The sequence below is a fragment of the Mus pahari genome, chromosome 8, assembly GCF_900095145.1.
Source record: "Mus pahari chromosome 8, PAHARI_EIJ_v1.1, whole genome shotgun sequence".
NCBI lineage: Eukaryota > Metazoa > Chordata > Mammalia > Rodentia > Muridae > Mus > Mus pahari.
The window spans coordinates 66,157,714-66,169,089 of NC_034597.1; the positions used below are offsets into that span (position 1 = coordinate 66,157,714).

Consider the following 11,376-nt stretch of genomic DNA (forward strand, 5'->3'; position numbering starts at 1 on the left):
CCCCTGCTGTAGAGCCTTAGTACTTTCTGTTGCTTCTGATAGGGACACTCTTGTATCCAACGTCCTGCGGCTCATTCCCTCCTTTCAACTAGGACTCTGTTTAAATGTTACCTTCTCAGAAATAGCTTCCTTGGCTACCCTTTACGAAGCAGTGTTTACACATCCCACTAGCCTCCGTCTTTCTCCACATAGTAGCTCTTCATAGTACTTGTAACCATCTGGCATATCACAAGAGACAATAAGCATAGTGGCCCCCTGAATGCTTAGAACAGTTGTTACTGAGAACACAAGCAAACTAAGGGCCCAGCAGTTCCTGCCTCTACCAAGTCCCTACTAACTCAAACCTTCAGCCACCCAATACGTATGCTAGAACCCCGCCATGCATTGCTGATAGCATGGCTTCCTGAAGAAGTCACATGGGCTTGAAAGCCTGGATTACTTTCTCCTATGAACTCTCATAGCAGCCTATACTGGCCCCAAATGGTGAACACCCGGGGCTGGCTTTACTGACCTCCCTGACCCAGGTGCCAAGTAAGCCAGGCTCCTTATCACCACCAAGAGCATCATGGGAGATGACACAGACAGCGGGTCCTCACTGTGGTCTCTAGTGCTGTGTTCAACTCACCATGAAGCATGGGAGGGAGCTTGCCCCTGCAGCTCTACCGTTATAAACATAGACAATGATTAATATAGAAATGTGTTTCCATGAAAACTAAGTTAAATGGTCTTTTAGATGCTCAAAAAGAAAATAACTTTAAAGAAAAAAAAAACAACTTAATTTCAATACAACGTGAATCAAACATAACAAAAGATCCGGAGACTGAGTAGAATATTCTTAAAGATTACATGATTCTGTGTTCAGTCTATTTAGAAACTGCCAAAACTGAATAGTAAGAAATAAACTATGGAGCTGGTGGAGTGGCTCAACTGGCAGAGTGCTTGTCTTTACACATACTAAGTCCTGGGTTCAAACCCTAGCACTGCATAAACCAGGAGCCAAAGCATTTGCCTGGAATTCTAGCACTCCAAAGATAGAGTCAGGGGATCTGGGGATCAATGCCAGCCTGATCTACATGAGATCGTATCTCAATAAATGAATAAATAATGGAAAACCATGAATGCGATTTAAGTAGAAATGATCAGAGTCCCAGTCATCAGACCTCAGAAGAAAGTTTGGTTTTTTTTTTTTTAAAGATTTATTTATTTATTTTATGTATGTGAGCACACTGTAGTTGTACAGGTGGTTGTGAGCCATCTGTAGGAATTGAACTTTTAGGACCTCTGCTCCCTCCAGTCTGCCCTGCTTGCTCCGGCCCAAAGATTTCTTTAATATTATACCTAAGTACACTGTAGCTGTCTTCAGACACACCAGAAGAGGGCGTCAGATCTCATTACAGTTGTGAGCCAGCTCAAAAGAAAGGTGTTTTTGGGCTGGTGAGATGGCTCAGCAGGTAAGAGCACCCGACTGCTCTTCTGAAGGTCCGGAGTTCAAATCCCAGCAACCACATGGTGGCTCACAGCCATCCGTAACAAGATCTGATGCCCTCTCCTGGAGTGTCTGAAGACAGCTACAGTGTACTTATATATAATAAATAAATAAATCTTAAAAAAAAAAAAAAGCATGTCCAGGGTACATTTCCTTTCTTTTTTTCTTTTTTTCTTTTTTTCTTTTTTTCTCTTTCTTTCTTTCTTTCTTTCTTTCTTTCTTTCTTTCTTTCTTTCTTTCTCTTTTTTTTTTTCAAAAAGCTAGCCCTTGACTGAGCCTGTGTTCTCATTAGCAGCCATGCACTATACTGACTGCCGTGTCTGTGCTCTTACTGAGCACACAGCTGTACCCCTGAATTCCCAAGGCTGTGCTGGCCACATTTCATCCCTGCCTCTTGTCCAGGGCTGGGCTGGCATGCATCAGGCACATACGGATATTTGTTGAATGGATCAGTGAGAAACAGGCACCTGGGAGTTCAGCCCCCTCTTTTCCATTTCTAAAGGCCTTGCACCCCCAGGACCTCTCCTCCTTACCTGGAAAGTGGCTGAACCCTCAAAACCCCATAGCACCTTGATAGATGGAGCATAGCCTAATTCCCCAGCATGTCACAACTGGCTCGGTCACCCTATTGAAAGCAGTTGTTGTCAACCATTGAAAACAGGTGACCAGATAACCCAAGAGAAGTCCATCACCATCACATATCTACTATCAACCCTGGAACCCCCAGAGAAGCCTGATGAGAAGATGCTCACAAGCCGTCAGTCTCTCTCGAGGCTATTACATCTAAACACCAAATGGGCACAGGCAAAGATGAAGGTAAAGATGGCAGTGTGTTGGTGAGTTCACTGTGAGGGGGCTTTTCATTTTTGTTTTTTGGGTCAGGTGAGGCACACGCATCATCAGAGGGCTGTCAGGGCCAATATATGAAATGGACACCAACAAAGTGTTCTCGATAAGTCACGACACAGCTGCCCATGCGGGTTGTTGGAACGTTGACTAGGGTTTTAGTTGGCATGGTTGAGTCTTCTCCCTGTAGGGCCTGTATTAAGTCATGTGGGGGAACGGACTAAAGAAGCTGCATAGCAGGACTGGAAACGCGGCAGAGAATGTAGAGCTCTTCCACGGGGCCTGAGTTCAGTTCCCAGTACTCGTATCAGGCAACTCACAACTGCCTGCAACTGCAGCTCTGAGTATCCGACACCTCTGGCCTTCTCAGGCAACCACACAAATGGCATTCACACACACACACACACACACACACACACGCTTTAAAATGTCTATGAGGCAAGGCTTTATAGTAAGCAGCAAGCAGGAAATGCGTGTGCATCGCATTGGAAAGCTGCTGTGGCCTTTAACATAGTTGGTTGGTGCTGGGAGTCACATCATAAACTTAATTTCTGCTCTCCTCTGCATTGGTGATCATTAGGCAGGGGGTGGGCTTGTAACCTGGGGGTGCAGGTTTGTTGGGGGAGTAACCTGGAGATGCTGGTCTTGTTGGGGATTAGCATTTTGTTGGGGGAACAACTTGGAAACTAATGCCAGATAGCAGCCTGTTAGTTTCCCTGAGTTCAAACGTAGGTCAGGTTCTCTAAAATGGAGTCTGGACTTAAAATTTGATTTGGCCTCTCAGACTATAACAAGCAAACCACTTCAGGAGCGATACTGACAGAAAGGCTGAGGCTTGGAAATGACACATTTCCACCCAGCTTCGCTTTGGCCTTCTCCACCACACACAGTGTGTGGTTTTGAAACCTGATAGGACATCTTACTTTGGGACCGATATTGTTGAGCCCTGAGTGGAAACCGCGCTTCGGAGGTCAGTCACTGTCCATGCAGAAGCTCAAACACTGAGGCGTCCAAGCAGAGGCCTGAAAGATGAGTTTTATGACTTCTGTGAACGCAAAAGCATGTCTGAGTAGGGATAGAATCAGGGAGATTGGGGGGGGGCAGTATAGCAAATGCGGTGCAAACAAGCACAGAGGCCCTGCATCATTTCCCCCAGGGCATCTTTAAATCAGGGAGACACAAACATTGAGTCTGCCCTGATCATTTCCTGCCACCATGCTGAAATACTGAGATCTTTAACATAAGAAACGGGAAGGTTTCTTTTGCTTCATGGTCTCAGAGGTCTCAGTCCCCAGTTGCTTGGCCCTATGCCTCTGGGCCTGTGGTGAGAGTGAACGGCACAGTGGGAAGTTTGTGTGGCTGGGCAAAGCTTCTACTACATGTTGAGCAGGAAGTAGAACCGCCAAGGAAAGAGTTGGGGTCTCAATTTGACCTCCAAGGTCCTGAGTCCCGTGAACAACTTCTTCCAATTAAGTTCACACCTCCCAAAGCTTCCACCAGCTCCCGGTAGTGCCATACATTGGGGACCACACCTTCACTGTGTAAGCTTCTGAAGGAGGAAGATCCAAACCTTAGCATCCACTGATCACACAGAGTCAATTTCTCCAGGACTCTAAGGCATGGTAGTCAGGACAATGTTCAGTAGCTACCGAAAGTAAAAGGCTTAACAAACGCTTGCTCACATTACGTCCATTCACTTTAATCTCGAAGCTCTTTTGAGTGGTTTTCCTATGAGATAGATCTCAGAGATCTCTGCTCTTCTATCAGAACTCGTTATCATCCCAGAGTTCTGGTGTCTACTCACCTGCACAGAATTCACAAAGCTAGAAGCCACATTTAAAAACCATCAGTGAGGACAACGCCCATGAGCACTCACATAGCTGCAAGGGAGCTGGGCAAAAGTCTCCAGCTATTGTGTCCAGGAAGTAATACCATCAACTAGCCATCTCCAGATGATCCCAGTGGCTTTGTTTTCAGTGAGGTGGAACAGATTAGGAAACCAGCACTGTCCACAACAATGGATCTTCTGATCTTCATATGCACACAGCACCCTCCATCTCTCCGTCTTGTGAAGGGAAATCGAGGTAACTCAACCCAGCTAAACTCCTGCAAACAGAGGGAAGGGCTGTCCAGGTCACACTCCAATTAGCCTCATCAACTCTACCAGAGACACATAGCTTTTCATAACACCCGTGGGACATCTGCAATGATGTGGCACAAAACAGCCCACTAAACACACCTCAGCAAACATCATTTAAAATATGTCTTCCTGCCCCGATGCATTTTAGTTAGTAACAATAATGGTGTCACCAAAGGTACCATAGCCATAGCCAAATATCAGCACACTTACGTCATTTCGATGTCAAAGAAGAAATCACTTTGGTCCTCGAAAATATTAAGAATGAACTAAAGACAAAAAGAAGACGGTCTCACTCCCAGAAAACAGCTAAAACAATATTGGACCTCACTGTTTTATCTGCTCGTAAAATGCAGGGAGAAGTGGGAATTGTGAAGAAGACAGGAGAAAAATCCAAAGAGCAAATTAGCATCCAGAGCTAGGAAAGAAACTTACAAGACAGAAAATAAAAATAGAATAAATAAAACATAAACCAGTCTGCAGAAAAACTAGTAAAGCAAGCAGGCTTCCTGGCAAGACTGATCAAGAAAAAAAAAGTGTTTTTAAGTTATAAATATGAAGAAGGAAGACATATGAACAGAAGAAGCCAAGATTTTTTTTTAACACCATATGCAAGCTTTGTACGGCAATAAATGCAAAGTTTTACATAAAATGATAATTTCCTAGAAAAATATAATTTACTAAAATGAAATCAAGAACAAGGCTATGAAAACCTAAATTTACCCGTGTTGTGTGTGGAGCTGTCTTCCCGTAAAAAGACATGTTAAGGTCCTAACCTCCAGTGCCACAGAGTGTGGCCTCATCTGGAAAGAGCATCCCTAGGGATGTAAATAGTCAACGATGAAGGAATACTGGAGAAGGGAATGGTAAGACAGGACCCTACCCACTGTCAAGCCATCTGAGGACACAGATTACCACAGAGAAATGGAAACAGAACTGGGGCGATGCGTGCCAGCAATGGTGGCCCATCACCAAGCACTGAGGAGGAAACAGGAGCCACTTTACTCCCAGGTTTGAAAGACCTAATGCGACCCACACTTATTTCACACACGTTGCCTCTACCATGGTGAGAAAAAAAAAAAAAAAAAAAAAATATATATATATATATATATATATATAATTCATGTGTATGAGCGGTTCGCTTGTACATATGTGTACATATGCATGTACATATGTGTACCGACTGCGTGTTTAGTGCCTATGGAGGTTAAAAGAGGGCATTGGATGCCCTGGAACTGGAGTTACAAATAGTTGTGAGCCATCATGTGTGTGCTGGGAATAAACCCAGGCCCTCTGCAAGAGCAACTGGTACTCTTGACTTCTAAGTCACGTCTCCGGCCCCGAGAATACTGTTCTTTAGGACAGGATGGCCTAGGTGATTCAAATAATAGTCTCTATCTACCTGTGCATGCTCTAGCCGCACACACATGTACCATGGCTCCAGTTCAGCCTTCTCACAAGAATGAGTAAACTGAGTCACAGGCCAGGCAGTGTGTGGGTACTCACAGCCAAGATGCAGGAGTCCAAGGATGCTATGCTTCTGCCTGTCTTTGAAAGACAGCTCTCACCTGCCTGCTTTCCTTGTCTCTTCTCCCCAGGTACATCAAAGTGATGGGAAAATGGCTGCCTACCACAGTGGGAAGAGCTTCCATGTTTTCTTTCCTAATGGCACAGGCCAGATATAGTATCCACTGAGGAAGAGAGATGTGCATACTGACACACCTAAAGTGTTTGTGATTCTGGCCTAGGGTGTGGGTTTTGACTGAGGACTGTGTCCTCTTCAGGGTCCAACCCTTCTGTGGGAGGGAGCTGTCTCAAGAAACTGATTGCATCTTAACCAACTCGCAGCTATCCATCAGGGAACCTGGCTCTGCTCATCTCCTGCAAAGGAGCCGAAAAACTTACCTATATTGTTTTGGAAGACTCTGTACGTACAAAGATCCGAGGCCTTGTCACCAACTCTGGCCATGCCACCTTCTATAACGAGGACGGAAGGATCTGGTAAGTTTCGGTCTTTGGACCTCAACACCTGAAGCACATGGAAACCGAATGGTGGAAGTCTGTACATGTAGTCTGTACATGCTGGGAACATGAGAGGGGGCACCCACAAAGCACTAGTGCAGACTCTGTCCTCAGAGAAGGTGCCACTGTGTTCCCCAGTGTCAAAGAGCAATCATGACCCCTGAGACCACAAGCTACTGGTTTCACCTCCAAACACCTCCCCCAATGTCCAACCTTGTAAGATCTGACCCAGAAGGTCCTGGGTCCCGCTATTCCAGAAGCCTTGAAGTGAGGCTTTAGAGACACACACACACACCATATAAAGAAATCTAGAGTCAAAAGGCATATTCTAAATATTTCATTAAAATCAAACTTGTTTCTTAAATCTCTAGTTCTGGTCATGGGGAATGCCTTCCCTTTACAGTTCAAGATAACTAGGGCCCCTCAAACCACCCCCCGCCCTTTCTCAGTACTTCCTGGTCCAGACAAAGTGGCTACGGGTGGGAGCCGCATACTAGCTTGGGTTAGTTGACTCATTTTCATCAAAACCAAATTCACTTTCAATTCTAAAAGTTTCCTCTCATCCACTTGGCCTTGGCTTTCAGACATCATTTCCGAGTTGGCTTCTTTACTCTGAGTACTATCCGTTCTCCCCTGAAGGTCATGTGTGTAGAATGCGATGTCTGCAAAGTCACACCCCAGATGCAGGAAGCACATGGCCTTGAGGTCAGAAATATAGTTAATGATCACAGCTCTCGTCTGGTGACACACAGTAGGGTCTTTTCTCTCTAAAGTTTTAAGTCCAGAAGAGAACTTGGAGAAATATAGAATCCAGCCACTGTGGGTGAAGAAACTCGGACTCAAAAAGGTGACAGTCACTTGCCCTGAGTTGTGCGTAAAATTAGAGGCACGGAATCTTAGGACATTTACTCTCCCTGATATAAAGTTAGGTCTAAAAGCCATCAAACAACAGCTATAATCCCAAGGTCTGTCAGTCAACAACCAAAGGGCAGGGAGATGGTCAGAGTAGAGGCTTCTACTCTTTGGGTCTTAGATTCATAGGGAAGAGAAAAGCTCAGCGAAGCTCTGGAGAGAGCACGGGAGCAAGGAGAGAGGCACAGGAGAGGAGGTTGCTGTGTGAGGCTAGGGGAGGCCATGACTGAGTCTGAAGACAGAACCTGGACATGGCATGGGTGGACATTCCTTGTTGGAACCTCTCTATCCTACTAGCTTAGGGTGGTTACTACTGCCTCAATGACCAAAAAAGCAAGCTGGGGAGGAAAGGGTTTATTAGGCTTACACTTCCACATTGCTCTTTATCATGGAAGCAAGTCAGGACAGGAACTCACACAGGGCAGGAACCTGGAGGCAGGAGCTGATGCAGAGGACATGGAGGGGAGCTGCTTACTGGGTTTCTCCTCACAGCTTGCTCAGTCTGCTTTCATATGGAACCTAGAACCTCTAGCCCAGGGGTGACACCATCTGCAATGAACCGGGCCCTCCCCCATCAATCACTCATTAAGAAAATGCCCAAAGCTGGATCTTATGGAGACATTTTCTTAATTTCTTAACTCTTCCTCTTAGATGACTTTAGCTTGTGTCACGTTGACCGAGCAGTCTCACCAAAACTTTGTGGGTCCAGGAGGAGAATGGGAAGTGGGAGGGTCGGAGGGGACCGGAAGGGCTATAGCCTGGTCCCAGCACAGTTGTGTCTGACACATCTCCACCTCCTAGGCTGAGCCTGAGCAAACTCCTGGGCTATTACTTCCCCAAAGGCAAGAGGCAGAAGGCCTGGAACTGGTGGAACCTGGACGTGCACGTGCATGCGCCCCCCTTCATGTGCATCACTTTGAAACTGAACAAGTACATCCATGTGCAGATAAGGAGCCAGGACAAGGTCATCTTCTGCTTCTTCGCCCCCAAACAGAAGCGGATTTGTTTAAACATGGGTTCCAAGTTCAAGGTAAAGTCTTTACTCCCCTGTGGGGGTGGAATATATCACCCCCCCCCAAAGACTCACTCTACGTGACCTACCTCCTCCAGCTAGGCTGCACCTCCTTCTTGCCATCGTCCCCAACAATGATGTCACTGTATTCAGAATCGACCAAGGGATTAACTCACATCTAACAACACTGCCACACATAGAAGTGTGCTTTAGTAATCTCCAAGGGGATCCTCACTCCAGCCAAGATCAACAATTGTCTTGGGTAGGGTTTCTGTTGCTGGAACGGAACACCATGACCAAAGCAAGTTGAGGAGGAAAGGGTTCATTCAGCTCACACTTCCATATCACCCACCATTGATCACCAGAGGACGTCAGGACAGGAACTCAAACAGGGCAGGAACCTGGAGGCAGGAGCTAATGCAGAGACCATGGAGGGATGCCGCTGGCTCCCTCCCCATGCTTGCTCAGCCTGCCTTCTTATAGAAGCCAGGACCCCCAGCCCAGCAATGGCCCCACCTACAAGGGACTGGGCCCTCCCCACCAATCACTAATTAAGAAAATGTCCTACAGGCTTGCCTACAGCCTATTCGTATAGAGGCAATTTTCTCAACTGTGGTCCCTCTTCTCAGGCGACTTTAGCCTGTGTTGACACAAAACCACGCAGCCCAGCCATCAGGGTTAACCATTGTCTTAGGGTTTTTACTGCTGTGAAGAGATCCCATGCACACTGAAACTTTTTTTTTTAATTTATAGGTTTATTCTGTTTAATCTACAATATAGCTTTAGTTTAAAAATAAAATAAAACAAGTGAAACCAAGACACTGGCCAGGCTGCCAAATACATGAGCTCTTCAGTTGTGGGTACCAATTGGAAGAGTAAGAGAAACATGAATGGGAGCCACCGAGTCCCATAAAGCTACCCGTCTACTGCGTGACCTCACTTTTATAACTACGTAGCTATTATTTGTATGAATCCCCACCTCAGAGTATCTCTAACCCTCAAGATTATCCCCAAACCCTTTATAACTGAAGGGGTCCTGGGTCTAGGACATCGCCTTTACAAAAGAGGAAGTGAAGGGGTGAAGGAAACAAAATACAACCTGAAGGAGAAAACCCAGAGTTCCAAATCAGCTTAGGAACTGCCCCACGGGACAGCCCTGCAGCCTGGGAGCGGTGCTTATGCTGTGTCAAGAACTGGGCTCCTACCACACAGCAGACGCCACAGGCAACAGAGTGAACACTCACACATGCACGCCGCACACACGCATGCACGCATGCATGCACGCACGCATGTACGCAACCTCTGTGGTACTTCAACCGTGGTCTCACTTCTGGGCAAGCTTACAAACCTATACAAGGTTGGAAGCAGGATTTACATGGGTGCTAAGATTCAAGAGAAAGGGAAGGAAAAAACCCCACAAACCAACCCCTGGGGAGAAGCAAGGGCATTTAAAGGAACCACAAGATTTTTTTTTTCAAAGATTTATTTATTATTATACATAAGTACACTGTAGCTGTCTTCAGGCACACCAGAAGAGGGCGTCAGATCTCATTACGGGTGGTTGTGAGCCACCATGTGGTTGCTGGGATTTGAACACAGGACCTTCAGAGCAGTCAGTGCTCTTACCCGCTGAGCCATCTTGCCAGCCCAAGATTATTATTTTTTTTTAAATAAGATTGATTTGTTTGCACTGTCACTGTCTTCAGGCACACCAGAAGAAGGCATCAGATCCCATTACAGATGGTTGTGAGCCACCGTGTGGTTTTTGGGAATTGAACTCAGGACCTCTGGAAGAGCAGTCAGTGCTCTTACACTGTAACTCTTATAAACAAATGTTCAGTGGGGACTGGCTTCCAGTTTGAGAGGTTTAGTTCATTGGAGTCATGGCAGGAGACATGGCAGCACTCAGGCAGACATGATGCTGGAGGAGCCAAGAGTTCTACACCAAGATGAGCAGGCAGCAGGGAGAGAGTGAACATCTAAAGCTAAGTCCATTCTCGGTGACATACTTCCTCCAACAAGGCCACACCTCCTAATAGTGCCACTTCCCGTGAGCCTGTAGGGGCCATTTTAACTCAAACCACCACCTCAACCATACTGCCTTTCTTCTCCTCGCTTGCATTTGTGTATCATGCTAGCACCTCAGGCTTGCACACCAGGGAAACCAATGCCCCAAAGAGCTGATTCCTGTCAGCAGTCAAGGCAAGATGCAAGGGTCCTTCCCGAATTCAGCAGTCTCGCATACACACCTGAAGACAGCACAGACCGGCAGACACAAGAGCTGGCTCACCTCTAGTTTTGCTGGAAAGCGGTATCAGAGTGTATGAGCAGATCATGTGACCATAGGAGAAGGCCAGGTGGGCATCTGGGACACAGCGAGAAGGCTGCAGGTAGCAGGGCTGGTGACTCAGATCTGCCCTCGAGGGTGAAGGTTCTAGAGACATTCCTCATGGCCATGGTAGGGCTGTCATGGGTGGGACACAGCATCAGGGCGCCACTGATCCTCACCCAGCCTTCTACTTCTCCCACAGCTTATTAGCTCTACAGTGCACCAAGCTTTGATGCAGAGGGTGGTCCTGGAGACAGACCCCCGCCCAGCATTATGGAAGATCCAAGTCCTTCTGGAAAAAATGGCCAGGAGTCTGAGTCTCCTGACGCTGCCTGATTTGGAAAACTTCATAGCAGTGGTCCAGGTGGTGCTCAGGGACCTCAGTGAAAAGGACTCTTAAACCTGGTCTTAGGGCAGCCACCAAACTGTCTCAGGCCTCCACTGCATGTCTTGGGGAAGGAGAAACCTCAGGGCAGGGCACATACAAAGTCTTTGAGAGTCAGCTTGTAGTCCAGACCTGTTGTAGCTCTTTTCTTAGGGATAAAAAATAGGGTTTGTGAGTAGGGGGTTCAACTGAATCTGAGGCTGGACACAGAGAAGGCTTAGTAGTTACCCCTGACCTAACCACATTA

The 11,376-nt window shown here is 46.6% G+C and overlaps 1 protein-coding gene across 1 annotated transcript in view; it reads left to right on the top strand.

Annotated features, from left to right (window-relative positions):
* Erich6b (glutamate rich 6B) overlaps window positions 1-11,156 on the top strand; it is a 40,544-nt gene extending 29,388 nt beyond the window's left edge. Inside the window, 5 exon segments of the mRNA XM_029541348.1 lie at window positions 2,148-2,302; window positions 6,068-6,153; window positions 6,318-6,470; window positions 8,205-8,433; window positions 10,947-11,156. Of these exon segments, the coding sequence (XP_029397208.1) occupies window positions 2,148-2,302; window positions 6,068-6,153; window positions 6,318-6,470; window positions 8,205-8,433; window positions 10,947-11,156 (833 nt within the window).
* Window positions 11,157-11,376: the final 220 nt, after the last annotated feature.